This window comes from Ursus arctos, unplaced genomic scaffold (assembly GCF_023065955.2).
Source record: "Ursus arctos isolate Adak ecotype North America unplaced genomic scaffold, UrsArc2.0 scaffold_16, whole genome shotgun sequence".
NCBI classification, from domain to species: Eukaryota; Metazoa; Chordata; class Mammalia; order Carnivora; family Ursidae; genus Ursus; species Ursus arctos.
The window spans coordinates 4,237,617-4,253,354 of NW_026622830.1; the positions used below are offsets into that span (position 1 = coordinate 4,237,617).

Genomic DNA, 15,738 nt, shown 5'->3' on the forward strand with positions numbered 1-15,738 from the left:
CGAGGGGGCGGGCAGCCGGCCGCGTGTCGCGCCTGCGCAGCACAGCGCCTACGCCGTCGGCCCCAGTCGCTGCCCCGGCACTGCGCCGGCGCGTTGCGCCCGGCGCTAAGGGGCGGGGTTTCGTTGCGCCGCGCGCTAGGCTGGGGCAAAACCCAGGCCGGGATAGGGCGTGGGGCAGCGCGTCGGGACGTCCTTCACGTCGGGCCCGACGGCGCGTGCGCGCTGCGCGGCCGGCGGGGCGTCTGGGGGGGGGCGGGGCGGGGGCAAGTGTGGCTTTTTTGCCTCATTGTCCCTTAGCGCCGCCCGGACACCGAGCAGGCTGCCGGCACTATGAAGATCTGGACTTCAGAGCACGTCTTTGAGTAAGTTTGAGGCGTGGGACGGGTCGGCGGGGCGTACGGGGTAAGTGCAGAGTGGGCGGGCAGTTCGGGCCGGAGTCGTGGCGAGGCCGGGGCGCCCCTCAGGAAGCTTCCAGGCGTCGGGCCTGGTGGTGGGGGGAGCTGGCCCTGAGTCCCACGGGGCCCGGGGCGGGGAGGAGGAGGGGGCGGGGACTCGGGGTCTGCGGCCCCCGGGGTGGAGAGAGCCCGGTACTTTGAGGCCTCGCTGCTGCCCCGGCTGGAAGAGGGTCCAGAGACGGGCACTAGTGGCCTGGCCCCCGGGGAGGTCCCCCGGGCTGATGGGGGCCTCGCCTGGCACGAGGTCCTCGACTGCACTCGGGGTGGGAGAGGCCCCTGCGTGCCACTTCCGGCCGTGCCAAACCCGGTGGGACGGGGGCCCGCGGATTCCAACGGGAAGCGTGGGCGTTGTCGGGAGTCCGGTCGCCCCGCCACCTTTGGGTGGAGTGTCTCCCCGGGTGAGCTCAGGCGACCAGGAGGCGAAACTTTTCTGGCAGCTCGTGACCTGAGGAACGGAGCCTTACTACAATTGGAGTCCAAGGTCCAGCTCTGGCTGCGGCACGCTGTGTGACCTTGGGTTGCCCATTTTTATGGGAGACACGGAAGACGATGGTGCAGTCCGGGCCTGCCACCGGAACATGACTTGGAGGCCACGCTCAGTGACATTTTTTGGTTAGAAGAATTTCGTAGCAACACAGTAGGCCTTAAACCAGTTGGATCTTGGGAATTGAATCCCCTTCCGGGTCCATGATTCCATATACAAACGAGCCACGGATATAAGCAGTTACATCTTTTTTTTTTTTTTTTTTTTTTTTTTTTCCATAAAGAAGCAGTTAATCCAAATAGTTAATCGAGGGAAGGGCTCTTCATTGACCCGTCATCCCTCCTGTCAGCGATTTGCAGTGCCATCTTCGGCCTGAAGCCTGTTGTGATTTGACATTTGAATCCATTTCTGAGCCATCTGCTTTGTTCTGCTGATCTTGCTGTTGTTACCACACTGTTTTAATTTTTATAGCTTTCCGGTATGTTTTAGTTTAACCGTCTGATTTTTTTAAACCATGTTTCCGAGAGCAGTTTTAAAAGAAGTTGTAAACTCTTTACATACTCAGTGAATTAGACCATATCCAAGAGTCCGCGGGGTCCTGGGAAGTTTAGAGCATTAAAATCAGGGGGAAAATTCCTTTTTCCGTAATGCTTAGTCTTTCTGTAAATTGGTGATCTTTCTGATGTTCTTTACCTGGTAACAGTCTTTACTATATTTCAGCCCTTGGGGTCATGGATGGTTTCTTGCTGACAATCCTCTTCTGGATTTCAGTGCTTCAGAGGTTCTTTGAGCTTTGCGTCTCCTTAGAACGTTCTTCTGTCTTCCCTAACACTCTTCTCCCTGCTACCCCTCCACTCCTGTTCTTTTCTTCAGTGTTTCCCTCCCTTCCCCTTCAGTGTCATTGTTCAAGGAGATTCTGTTAGTGGCCTTCTTGTCTTGGATTTCATCAGTGATTCTTAATTTTTTATCCACAGACCTCTCTGAGATTTGTTGAAAGCTCTGGGATCCCCCTCCCAGAAGATAGACCTATTCAGACAAATGCTGCACGTGTCCTGGGAGAAGCAGCCCTGATCCCGATTCTCCCCAAATAATCTGGGCGTTTCAGTCAGGGTCCCAGCTGATACATACACACTTAGGACACCCAAATCTGTACCTTGGGCTCCAGCCTCTCTCGAACTTCAAATCCTTATTTTCAGGTCTTACCAGTCATCTCTGCGCACGTGTCCTGTAGGCTTCCCAAACTCAGTCCTGAAATGGAAGTTACCATCTCCCCTCACAAATCTTACCATTGCCAAGTGTTTCATATCTTAAGGATGCTTCTGTCTACAATATCAAAGTCCTCATTCTGTGTCTTACCCATATAATACGTTCAGTACTTCCTTCTGGGGCTTCACGTACAGTTGGCATCCAGGTGAAGTCATTCATTGGTTCCTTCAACAAACAGGAATGCCCCGTGTGCCGGCACCTTTCTTTGAATTGGTTACATATCGGTAGATTAATCAAGACCTTGTTGCTGCCTGGCTGGAGCTAAGTATACCTAAATGTCCACCTACCTCGTTTTATAGGTGAAGATATTGGGCAGGTGGATAAGGTTCTGCTTGCCCCTTGGTGCCATTCTGAGTGTCTTCCGGTGTGAGGTCTTTCCACATGATTACATTAGTAGGGTTCAGATTAATTGCTGGAAGACTGTTAACATGCATCCTTTGTAATGTTTGACCTAATTATGTTTCATAAAGCAGTCTTAGTTCAAGTTAAGTCAACACCAATGTTTTCAAGTTGGCTCAGAGTAGAGAAGGACTATATTACAAATAATACATAACTACCCTGAAGCCATGTGCAATTATTAATTTTTTTAGAAGGGATGGGGGAAGAGATAAGTGCAAGGAAGCCAGCTAACTGTGGTATATGACTAGTTGGAGACAGGGACAGGGTTCATCTGATCTTCATTTTAGATAGTTGCCTTGGTAACAGTCTGAGTGCTCGGCCTGTATCCCTTCTATTTATGGGGACTGTTTAGATTTATGAAGTAGCTCCCCTTATGTACCTGCATTGGTTGCTGAATAAGGCTTGAGATTCAAAACAGAATGAGGTTCATTTATATAATAGCAAAAATGAAAACATTAAAAATAATGTCACTGGTTGTCCAGGGTTCTGGGAAATGAATGGTGTTGAGATTTTCCTTCTTTTGGCAAGAAGTAGTTGTCAGGCTTAGTTCTCTGAAAACTTGAACTGGATTAATGGCCTACCTATTTTGCTTTTAGAAAAATAAAAAGTAATGCTGTGTGGTTTATCAGTATGTGTGATTTGAAACATTATCTCCAGATCTCTTTTTTCCTTTCAATGAAGACAAGAGCGCAGATAGGGTAGCATCAGACTGCAGGTGGGCTCAGTCACCTCTAATACTCACTGGCGTTAATAAGGGGCTCTTTTGGAAAAAAATGGCTTTTGTACCAGCATCTTATTCACACAAGTTGTGAAGTGAATAGATGTACATCAGATTTTGAATCATGCAAGCACACGGGCTTTTTCAAGAAGATAATATTAAGAGAGAACATTAGAAAAGAGTATATTAGAAGCGCCTTAAAAACACTTTGTGGTATTGAGTGACCTTTTCAAAACAAATCAGAATCACTCCTTCGGGGAAAGCAATGGGTAAAGATTGACTGGAGGGGCCACTGTTACTTATTACCTTAATATAGAGAAAACTATATTTTTAAATTATAGTATTTAAATCAATAATACTTTGGATCTTTTTGTAATCCCTTAAAGAATTTATGGTGTCTATAAGTTCTTTTACTTTTGTTACATCTTTATACCTTTATGGAATTGGGGCCAGACAAAAGAAAAAATGGTATAATACTAACAATTTTTCCTGATTGTTTTCGTAGAACATATTTTTTAAAATACATTTTTGTGAATCAGTGATTCTTAGAAACAATTTATGTGTGAAAGTGAACATGGATAAATAGGAAAGATTGTTTAAGACACTAATGTGTTAAAGGCTATTTATATCTTTATAGACCTCAGTTGTACCATATAGCCTGTGTGCTGGGAAGGTACTGAAATCTATACATATTCAAAATGTAGATTGAGCTCCCCAAATTATCTTTTAGTCAGTGTTTCAGAAAGTTATTTTCCCTAGTTAAATTAATTAAACTTCAACTGTAAAGAAAGATTTGATGGATTATAAAAACAGTTTAATTTATATGCATATTTTTCAAATGTTTGGTTTTTGGTTCATGTTGGCAGCCACCCATGGGAAACCGTTACGACAGCTGCAATGCAGAAATACCCAAACCCTATGAACCCAAGCGTGGTTGGAGTTGATGTGTTGGACAGACATATAGATCCCTCTGGAAAGTTGCACAGCCATAGACTTCTCAGCACAGAGTGGGGACTGCCTTCCATTGTGAAATCTGTAAGTGTGTCTTTATTCCTGTGGAAATGTGACTGCTGTGGAGAAGTTTTCTAAACCACATTATAATTTCAAATAGGTTGTGGGAGCTGATTCTGAATGTCATTTTTGCATCAGTTCAAATTGTATTATAATAAACTTGAGTTATGAGTGTATAATGAATTGGAAATATTATTACAGTCTTCATGAAGGCGCCTGATAAAACCTTCTGAAGGAAGCCAGCTAATGCTCTGTAATCTAAAAGGAGTTCTGTTCTGCTTTTCCTGCTTTTGCCAGCCACTTCAGACCAGTAGTAAGATCTGGAAGCCGTGGGCTGGTGGCGATGGTTAGGTGGCAGTGGCTGTGGTCAGTGGTGGGTGGTGACACTAAGTGAGGAGTGTGTTCTTGGACTCTCGTATGCCACAGTTGTTCCAAGGCTTGAGACTCCTCCCCATACATTTAAAAAGAGAATTCTATTCAGTTACATGTGAGCAGGCTTTAATGAGCCAATTTAACCAGCAAGAAACTGGAGTGCCAGATGATTACAATGTGAGAGAACTCTGGTATGATAAGCAGACTCAGTTTTCTTTCTCCTTGGGGAAGCTAGGTCCACTCAGAAAACTAAGGGACACATTTTTTAGCAGGAATGTCCTGATTACTTCCTTTGCACAAACCACTGCATTAGATAGTGGGGGACACAGAAATGAGCAAGGTCAGGGGGTTGGCTTGGGGTCTGAGCCCAAGAATGATGCCGGATGGGATGCATTATCCTCCATCATGAGATGGCCGTTTTTCTGTCTGGAGAAAGAGGCCGCAGCACCCTCTCGCTCAGACTGCTCTAGGAAAATATTGACAGATATTCTCGAGCTCTCCTTTCTCCAGATGCCATGTTTACCCAAATATTCTGATTTCCATATTTCAGGCTCAGTGCTCTGTTGTCACACCTTGGCGATTTCAGTGTCTGCTTTATACTGCACGTGTTCTCCCTGGGCTAGTCGCTAATTGCCTCTGGGAAGGGTTTTTGTATCTGGCGGTCTCATCTCATTCATGGTGTGTGAATTCCTGTTACCCTCAAATGGGCCTCCTTTCCGACCTTTGTCTGATTCCTCCTGTTTTTTTATGAAACAGATTTTTTGGTTCGAGATATTAACACATTTTTACCTTCTAATAAAATATCGATACACTTGTTAAGAAATCCCTCTTCCTCTGATTACTAATTGTTAATATTTTATTTAGCTTATTGGTGCTGCAAGAACTAAAACATATGTGCAAGAACATTCTGTAGTTGATCCTGTAGAGAAGACGATGGAACTTAAATCTACTAATGTAAGTTTTGGCTCCCTTTTGTTTTGATTTTAAATTAATAGCTTAATTTTTTGGGGGGGTCTCTTGTATAGTTGATGTACAGGTGAATATAGGCTCTTCAGCATAGCTTAGGAACTAGTTGATTATGTGCTGTATTGTCCTTTCCTGCTCCTCATTGGAGCAGTGAGGCTACTTGTTTCCAGGGGACGGCACCCAATAAAATGAATTTGGGATCATGTGCATATTATTACTGTAATCCTTTTGTCACATTTATTATTTTTATAATAGAAAGCAGTGAATAGTGAAATTTAAGTTCTGTTTTTGCAGTAATATCAGAGTGGTTTATTTGTTATTTGTATATTTACCTAGCAAGATTTTGGTTTGTGAATTAGTTTTGCAAATGTTTTTCATCTTAGTTTCCAAAATGATTTTTTTTTTCATTCTATAGATTTCATTTACAAATATGGTTTCAGTAGATGAGAGACTTATATACAAACCACATCCTCAGGACCCAGAAAAGTGAGTAAAAATGTTTCAACAAACTGTTTTACAGGGTGTTTTAGGTTTTTTTATCACGTATTTCTTTAAAAAATAAAAAGTCATTCTGAAGCTGTGTGAATGTGTTCTGTTCCAGAACTGTTTTGACTCAAGAAGCCATAATCACTGTGAAAGGAGTCAGTCTCAGCAGTTACCTGGAAGGACTAATGGCGAGTACGATATCTTCAAATGCTAATAAAGTAAGTCAGGCTGCTCCCTAATCATTTGTCCTGGGTTTCCTGTCTTAAAAGAGCTTTGTACTGAATGTGTGTTTGTCCTGGCAAATGGACTCTCAGCCACAGTGCAGGGAGAGTCCATATACGCAGTTCCCGCACAAGCTCTGGGGTCTAGCACCCCGGGATTTATGTGCAAGCCGTAATTCTTACCAGCCTTTCAGCCTTGGACAATTAAGTTAACCTTTCTGTGCCTCAGTTTCCCATCTGTGAAGTGGAGATCAGTTAGCCATCTTACCAGTTGGTCATGAAGAGTAAATGAGATAACATATGGGAAGCGTGTGGCCCAGGGCCCAGCATGTGGGAAGTGCTTGGTGACACGTCACTGTGTGCCATTGTTTAAAATACCAATTCTTAACCTGTTTCATTATTTTCTCTGCCCCACGACCCCCAGGTCCGTTTTAGACATTTTTTTTCTCTAAGAACCACCACCACGTCAAAGTATTTAAGACCATGGATAGTTGGATGAAAGGATGAGTGGGCTATGTACATACAAAGAGTGAGATATTTCCACCTCTCCCCACCCCCAACTAATTTTTGCCCTTTGGAGAATGCATGATTTAAAACAATTTAAGTTTAGAGAAAGAGATACTTAATGCACTCTGTTATAACACATGTTTAATATAATCATTCAACAATCGAGAGATACTTATAGGTGCTTTTTCTGTACCAGGGGAAGTGCTAGGCTAGATTAGGGATACAGCAGGGAACAAAACAAGCATGGTCCCTGCCCTCATGGAACTAAGAGGAAGGCAGCATTAATCACGCCGTTAGGAGAGGAAAAGTACAGAGATACAAGTCTTTCATGAGTGTTCTGTTTCTGTTGAGTGCCAAATGAGGAGTGCATTGGTTGTGAGGGGTGTGCCAGGAAGCCTCTCCAGCAGAGGGGCTGCATGTGCAAAGACCCTGAGAGAGGAAGCAGGAAATGCTTCTCATTTCCTCAAGGACTGTCATAAAGCACCAGGAGAGAATGGATGAAGAGCAAGTCGGGGACCAGATCTTCCAGGGCCTTGTACAGGATTTTAGTTTAAAATAATGGACCCGGGGCGCCTGGGTGGCTCAGTCGTTAAGCATCTGCCTTCGGCTCAGGTCACGATCCCAGAGTCCTGGGATAGAGTCCTGGGATGGAGCCCCGCGTCGGGCTCCCTGCTCAGCAGGAACCCTGTGTCTCCCTCTCCCGCTCCCCCTGCTTGTGTTCCCTCTCTCGCTGTATCTCTCTCTGTCAAACAAATAAAATCTTTAAAAAAATTTTTTTTAAATAAAATAAAATAATGGACCCCCCAAAAAAATGGATTTGACCTTTTGATCCCCCAAAAAGGGACCACCCCAATCAGAAATAAGGAAACGATCACAATCATTGAATTGTAGAATCTTTTGAGAACATCTTTTGCATGCAAAATAAAAAGGAGTTTATAGATCAGTCCAGCTGTCCAGGGCATTCGCTATTTGGTAAGTAATATTAAAGAAAAAAAAAGCAAGGACAAAAAGAATCCATTCTGGTGAGGTTTAGTTATACTTGTAAATGCTCCTTGTTTCTTCCTGATGTGCCACTTATTTGATAGGTGCCTTTGCTCTCACTTGGTAACAGTGGATGTGTTGGATTTTTTTAAGGGCCGAGAAGCAATGGAATGGGTAATACATAAATTAAATGCTGAAATTGAAGAATTGACGGCTTCGGCGAGAGGAAGCATAAGGACACCGATGGCGGCAGCGGCGTTTGTAGAGAAATGAGGATGAAAGTCAGTACCTGACATCCGCCCCCCAGGTCTCTGCAAACTGGCAATATATTTATTTGTTATTTAAAAAATAAAACTATATTTTAGGTAGAGTTTTTTTTTTATTAATAAGCTGAAGAAAAGCTATGGGACTTCTGATCAAAACAAAGAGGTGCAGGGTTTCTGAATAAAAGGGATCATCCCAAAGAGTATTGTTTCAAATGGCCATCTGATTTTGAGGATTCCAGTATTTATGTGAAGATGTAACAATTTTTGAAAAGTACTTGGAAAATCATATTCGCATATTAAATTTCCTTTAAGGTAGAATTGTAAAGCTTTTCATGCATTGGAACTCTACCTGGCTTTGGACCAACCCAGCACAAAGCGGAGCCACCTAGACACATACAATTACCCTGCTATGGTAACCTGCAAGAGCTTGCTCTTTAAAAGGAGAACTTAAAGTTTGAAAAGACATCTTAATTTGTATAAAATAACTTGCTCTGCTATAAACCACCATTAGAAAACAGAGTGTTTTGTTTTGGTACTTAAATGACATTTTTGGAATGAAAATTATCACTAATACATGACTCCAACAAACAAAACAAAAAAATTTTAATGTATTGAAGAGTACTGTGTTAATTTGCCAAAGTTTTGTAACTTAGGAAAGGTATTACCTTCCTTGGATTTGTACTTTATGACTTAGTATGCTATACCGTGGGCTGGTGATGTTCACTGAAAAAATAAAGTCATTACCGGAATTTTGCAGCACTCTAAACTTAAACAGAAGAACAGCTGTTCACATCTTTTAGCTTAGCATTTCACATTTGCCTAACTTATAAATTGCCATGTGTCAAAATCATGGCTCTGTAATTGCTAAAGCATGATATGTCAGGTTATTTGAATATAATTACTTTTTGAAGTAATTGTGACCGCAAGACATCTTTTTTACATGAAGAGCTGTAGTCATTTGAAATTACTCAAACGGTGTCTTTCTGAAGCATAAATCCCAGGTACTTAGTGTTTTTTAATAATACGGTGCAACTGCGGGGGGGTGGGGGCGGTGGGGAAGAAAAAAAGAATGATAATGAGAAAAGAAGCATTGACCTAAACGAACCACTGTGTGAATTGCTTGCAGCTTCTATTTGTGGGAAGTCAATTATTTTGGATGCTAAGGGCCAGCTGCAATCTGGAAAACAATCCAGTAAATGTATTTCCTATTTTGTAGCAGGCAGTTACCGACCAGTAAATAATCTCTCTGATACTTGCAGTTGTTGCATACAGAGTATTTTTGTTAAAAGGTGATTAGCTCTTGCCTTTATCTTACAGTGCTAATGTAATAAACTCATCAGGTTTCCTGTAAAAGAAACCAGTTATTATGTGTACATAAACCACAGAAATAGTATACTAAACTATTTAAAAATTAGTGTTTTTCTACTTCTGTTGTTTAGCTTAAGACTTCTTAGGACATTTGTAAAAGCAACTTAAATCCAATAAGGTTTTTGATTATTTTTTGTAACCAGAGATGGTTTTTACAAATGTGAAATAACATTTCCATTAAAACGTAGCAAAATATTGATCTTTTGATAAAAAGTTGCCTTGTATAATTTCTGTAAATTATACTTGTTCTGAAAAAGGTGTAATGCCCTAATGATAAAAAGATTTCTAAACAAATTTTTAACCTGTTTTTTTTTTATTCTGATCTAATGATAAATTCTAGAAACTTTGGTTTTCCACTGTAGTGAAGTAGCTGGTAGTTGTGGCTTTTACCTACGCAAATCTCGTAGACACGGCAAGCAGCTGTGTTGGGGGGACTGAACTGAGACAGTGTTCACAGGTTACACATGGACCGTGGGGCGTCTTACCCTAGCTAGCATTACAGATGGAAGTTAGGTTTCTAGTTTGTGAAAACTTCCTCGTAACGCCGTGTTTCCTGCTCACGGTTTCTGTGTAGTTACCGCTCCGTGTGCACACGCGCTCCTGCGCCCCGGGCCTTCGCCCCCGCCCCTGCCCGTAGCGCCCAGGCCCGGCCGTCTAGCCCAGGCCGTCGCCGGTCGCGGGTGGCCCGGAGGCCTGCGCGCTGTACGGGCCGGGTTCCCTTTTGCCCACCGCCCCCCGGGGGAGGGGGCGAAGTGCTCCACGCCGACGCCGGGGTGCGGCGCCGTGACCCCAGGCTGAAGGTGGGCCTCTGCCCGGCGCGGACCCCGGCGGCCCCCGCGGCCCCGCCGCCCCACCGGGGTACTACGGAAGCCCGCGGGGCACACGCTCGGGGCGCCCGCGGAGCCAATCGGTGGGCGCGGCCCGCCGGCCCGCCCGGGGATTGGCACCCGAGGCCCCGGCCGCCCGCCCCCATTGGCTCCCGGCGTCGGGGGGGATTCCGCGGCGGGGCAGCAGGGGCTGCTCGGGAGGCCGGGCGGGGCAAGAGGCGGTGAGATTGGCAGGTCCGGAGTCCCGCCTCTTCCGGTTCCCAGGGCTGACCTTCCTGCCGCTGGGCCGTGCGCCGAGCCGACATTGAGGCGTCCTCGCGATTCGACTCGACGCGCCAACCCTCGCGACATCATGGTGGCGTATTGGCGACAGGCTGGACTCAGGTAGACCCGCGCCTCGGGGGTGCGGGGAGCCAGCGGCGCGGCCCGGGGTCGGAGGTCACACCGCGCGCGGCGGGGGTCGGGGCCGGGGGAGCGCGGCCCCAAGATGGCGGCTCACGGCCGGGGGGGAGGGAGGAGGCGCCTCGAGTGCGCGGCGCGTGGGCGGCGGGCCGAGCACCTGCGGTGCCCCCGCCTTCGGGATGTAGCCGGGCCCCCGCCGCGCGGTCCGCAGCGGCTGAGTGCAGGGTCCTCGCCCCGCTCCCCCGTCGGGGCTCGGGACAGGGCCCTCGGAGTGTGACCCCAGCCCGCACCGCGGGCGTTCGTGTCCAGCACACACGTGTTTTTATTGCACACTGACTCCCGTCGCTGTAGGGCTGCCTTCCCGGTAAAAGGGGAGCAGGCCCTCGGTGCACGGCACAGAGGGCAGTGGGGGCCCTCGGGAAGCTCACGTGTGGAACCCGTCGGAAGACACGACCTCCAGTGACGGAGGAGCCGTGGGCGCCGCCCTCACGCCTGGTGGCTTCGTGTACCCACTGGGCCATGCACCTTGGTGCGGGGCGGGGCACCCCTTGTGACTTGACTACAAGTAGCCCCCTCTGGGGGGGCACCTGACTGGGACGGCTGAGCAGCCCCAGGGTTCCCGCCTTGTGAGGTCAAGCACAGTTTTGTCCAGTTGGCAGGTCTGCGGCCCCAGTAACAGGGACCATTTCCTAAGCACCTGCTCAGTGACAGGAGTGGCAGCCCCTGCTTTTTCTCTCCTCCCAGCCATCAGTGGGCAGGCATCATTATCCTTCTGTTTTATTCTCTTGTGTCTACAGGTGGATAAAGTAGCGGAAAAGCTTGAGCAGCCTTGAAGGTCAACCCAATTAGTCAGCACCCTAGGAGGCATGGAACGCCTGCCTCTGGCCCAAAAAAACAAATCTGAAACATGAGAAAATAGACAGCAGCACTCCCCCCCCTTCCTGTTTTCAAAAAGTGTAAAAAGTGAGCTGACATTTTTTGGAAAATAAGATGTTGATGGGAGTCCATCTACCAAACAGGAAGCAGGCTGTTAGATATTTTGTTAGAACTAAGGATGTTCTGCAAGGTTTCATTTAGAAACCTTGATTGGGAAGTGTCTTCAGTGGCAGACTTGGGAAACAAAATCCAATATTCTCAAGAAAACCTTTAAATAATCAGGAAGAATTGTTGAATTCAAAATAGTTTTTTCTCTTAATTGTATGTATTTACTTTGTAAGAATAGTGTAAGGAAAAAATTTTTAGAGAAATGAGGGAAAACATCACTTATAGTCTCTCGTAAGAACACTTTGGTCTATTTCTTGTGCTGTGGGATTTTTAAAAATCACTATGAATCTTTTATTTTAAATTAGCATGTATTAGGATGGTACAAAAGAGGAAAAAGCAAAGATTACCCATCCTAATACCAGTTAAGATTCTGGTACATTTCTTTCTGGACTTTTTCTCCGTGTGGATTGCTTTTGGCACTAGTCATTTTAAATCCAGTTCCACAATAATGTACAATCAAACCAAAATTAAAAGCATAGGAAGAAAAAAACAATAGTAGCACGACCAGTCTGGCTGGATCATTGATAATTAACTTTGTATCATCTTTCATTTCCTCCAGCTACATCCGATACTCCCAGATCTGTGCAAAGGCAGTGAGAGAGGCACTGAAGGCAGAGTTCAAAGCAAATGCTGAGAAGACTTCCGGCAGCACCGTAAAAATTGTGAAAGTGAAAAAGGAATAATCTGTAAGTTACTGATTGGTTAGAAGACTTGCATCTTAAGTTCTTAGAGCACTTTCAAAACAAAGTAATTTTAGTTTTGAATTCTGTCCATTTTTTGGTCAATCAGTACATTCATATGTTGGTTAGTGGGTAGTAATTTGAAGCATACAGGTGATAGGAGTCCTGTGGCATCATAAAAGAATCTCGTTTCGGGCCCTGACAAGTAGAAGTAATTGGCACATTGATTTTTAGCTCATTTAGCAGTGCTTAGGTAGAGAGCCGTCTTATTTTAATTAAACCTGTTTCATTTGTCTGCACAACATCAAATAATTTGAAGGATAAACTCCCCACTTTGTGTAATTGCTGTCGGAGTTACGTAACAGCTCAGGGGCATGACAAATTGCAGTTCTTTACGTCTTCATTTCCCCCACATCTGCTACTGTTCTCACAAATGACTGCTTCCTGAACACGAGGGCTGCAAGCGCAGGCAAGGGTCCTGCGATTTTATCAAGCAGTAACATCTGCAAGACCCTGCAGGGACAACTGCTTTTTGCTAAATTTATGATCTTTCGGAGGATCTGGTTCATTTTACTTATCCAGAGATGTGAGCCATGTAGAGTTACATCCTGTGCAATAAAAGACCGTTTTGTACAGTTGATAAGTTCTGACTCTTGGCTCCCAACTACTAAAGTGATCTGATCTCTAAGCCTCTTTCTTGACATTGTTATTTCAAAGATAAGCAAGGCAAATAACCAGAGAGATGTTTTCAGATTTAATTTTCTTGTTTTGCTTTAAAAAAAGGCGTCAGACCTGCAGTGGCAAGGAAGTGTGATCAGTATGAATCCTTTGGCAGCTCGTGGTTATGAGCAATTTTACTTACTGGAGCTGTCTCCCCTAAGCACTTTTCATTTCCATTTTGAATTAGTAAATATTTTATTATGAGTCTGGAGATGCGATGTTTTGAATGTAGCCCTTTTTCTAGGGGCTCTCTGTCTCATCTCATAATTCTAAGTAATGAGACCTGGTTTTATGTTGGGTTGTTTTGTTTTAACAATGGGCTAGCTGAGAAAATCACTGAGCCTCTGCAGCAGAGCCGAGCCAAACTCAGCATCGAACTCCCTTGACCTTGTGATGTCCTTGGGGTCAGGAAGTATAGTGTCCAGCCCCAGTAAACAAAACACAGCTGCTCTCTATATGTCCTGCAGGGGATGCTCCCAGCCCTTGAGCCCAGGGGGCTTTTAGTATCTTTTTAAAGGGAGAGTAGTTTTTTTGTTGCCCAGGGAGTACTTGGTTCTACTTAGAAGGGAAGTTCCTGTTCAGCTAAGGCCATGCACCTGAACCAGCAGTTTTTACAGCCAAGAGCCAAGGGTCAGCATCAGCCATGTGAAGTGACGCCAAAGTTATACAGTTCGTGACAAGGAAGTCATTGCCCGTGTTCATGCTGGATTTTTAAGAAAACACAAAGGACTAGCAACTGTTGCATTTTCTTCTCTCCTCCTAGACCCTGACTAAAGCTTCAAATGCTGCATTTTCTGCGGTGAAGATGTGGGTACATGTTACGGCAGTTTGCAAACGATCTCCGTGCATGGAAAAATATCCCTGTCTTGTTCTAGATTGACAATGCCAATAAATCGAAGTATGGTTCACTCTTGCTGTTGGTTTTTGTTTTCCTTTGGACTGTTTCTCATAGGAACTGTCCACACCTGCAGGATTAGGACCTTAGGGACTACGGTGTCTTAAGGTGGGGGAAGCAGGTTTAACATCTAGTGAGCAGAGGGAGACAAAAGATGTTTTAAATGTTGCAGGATAGAAAGTTCTCTTTTTCATATCAATTGACAAAATTAGCCTCTTGTTGAGGCTCTCACTGTCCCTTATCTTTGAATTGCAGAAGTCACGGCCGAGTGGCGGATGGCTTATTACCTGCTGTCCTGGTTCTCCCGCGCAGCCGGCTTAGCCATTTGCCTAAATGACAATAATTACTAAAAGCATAGATTAGAAGGAAAAAAATACTAGATTGTGGTCTTCATTTTTTTGTACACGTAAAACCTGTGGAGACAACCACTAATGTCGGAATTTCAGCAAGAAATGTGCTTCACGTTGTTTTGTAAATGAATCTCTGTCCTGGGAGCACTCCCCATGGGCGATGGGGCCGCGCCGTTCAGTACCTTGCTCATGGAGTCGAGGGCCGACTGAAGTTCAGTCTTTAGGACTCTTGCCTGTAGGCCCCGGGCACGAGCATGGCAGCTGCTCCACGGGGTTTGCAGTGACTCACTGCTTCATTAAATGCTCAGGCGTGAAGACACGTTGCAAGTGTTTTGTTTTTATCTTCCTTTGAAACTTGGAAGCACTGGGCTGAGTAAAACACCCACTGCAGAGTTAAACTGCTTGATCTGAACGGTTTTGGAGAACAGAGAAAGAAATTTGAACAGGAAATTTTGAAACACGGTTCAGCCTCTATGCCTGGACCAGTTCTCCCCGTGGTACTTAAGCTAACAATAAGTTCTGGGGGCCACTGAGCAGTGCCGAGGAGGCGCCCAAGAGAATGCCTTTGTTCTCGGCCTTCTGCAGGCGATTTCCTGCCCCGGGACACTTGACCTGTATGTAGGTTTTATTTAATTCTTGGCCCAGGACAGGCAAGGAGGTGCTCCTGGATGGAGTGTGAGAGCCGGGCCACTGGGCAGTAGCCACGTGAGGGCCGCTGAGAGCTCTTTGCCTGGGCCGGTCTGCTGTTCTAAAGTCAGAGCATCAAGGTTGTCAGGACCTCGGTCCCCAAAATCAAGGTACTAGGAAGCATCTTTCATTACAGGGATAGGAATCTATGAATCTCGAGGCTGTCCGGCCTCTTTCATAGAGGAACAAAGCCAATGGGCAAAGGGCTGAATTCTTTGCAGCCAGGTAACTAGAGAGAAGTCACCAGTGAGGATGGCAGATGGGGTATTTAAGGTGAGACTTAGGGTCAGCGCTGGTGATAGGGAAAGGGGTAAAGCAACTGAATAAAAGACAGGTTTACTGCCCAGCAAGGATTCTTTGAGCCTCTTTCTCTGTGATTAAAAATCCTGAACTGCTAGGAAATAAAGTAAACTTCCGGTGTCCAGGCCTGCTGGGCAGTCTGCTGTATCCAGACGGCCGGGGGACCCTGATCAGACCTGGCTGTGGGTATTTTACTAACTAGTTGAGTGATTTCTGAGGGAGTCGTTAATCTCTGCTCACGCGGGGTTCTTGGGTGTGAAGTGAAGGAACCGGACAAGCTCTGAAATTCTGATCCCATGTCTCTGTCTCTGAGACCAGTGTCGCCATGGCAAC

General features: G+C 45.5%; 2 protein-coding genes across 2 annotated transcripts; both read left to right on the plus strand.

The window, feature by feature from the left end:
• The first annotated feature begins 229 nt into the window (after positions 1–229).
• PRELID3B (PRELI domain containing 3B) lies at positions 230–9,794 on the plus strand. Its single transcript, XM_026503826.4, has 6 exons — positions 230–362; positions 4,189–4,357; positions 5,570–5,659; positions 6,087–6,157; positions 6,273–6,375; positions 8,020–9,794. The coding sequence occupies exons 1-6, from the start codon at positions 331–333 to the stop codon at positions 8,137–8,139; spliced, it is 585 nt and encodes a 194-aa protein (XP_026359611.1). The 5' UTR covers positions 230–330; the 3' UTR covers positions 8,140–9,794.
• Positions 9,795–10,571: 777 nt separating this feature from the next.
• ATP5F1E (ATP synthase F1 subunit epsilon) lies at positions 10,572–14,086 on the plus strand. Its single transcript, XM_026503828.4, has 3 exons — positions 10,572–10,711; positions 12,333–12,459; positions 13,937–14,086. Exons 1-2 carry the CDS (start codon positions 10,680–10,682, stop codon positions 12,454–12,456), a joined length of 156 nt encoding a protein of 51 aa, XP_026359613.1. The 5' UTR covers positions 10,572–10,679; the 3' UTR covers positions 12,457–12,459; positions 13,937–14,086.
• The last annotated feature ends 1,652 nt before the right edge of the window (positions 14,087–15,738 follow it).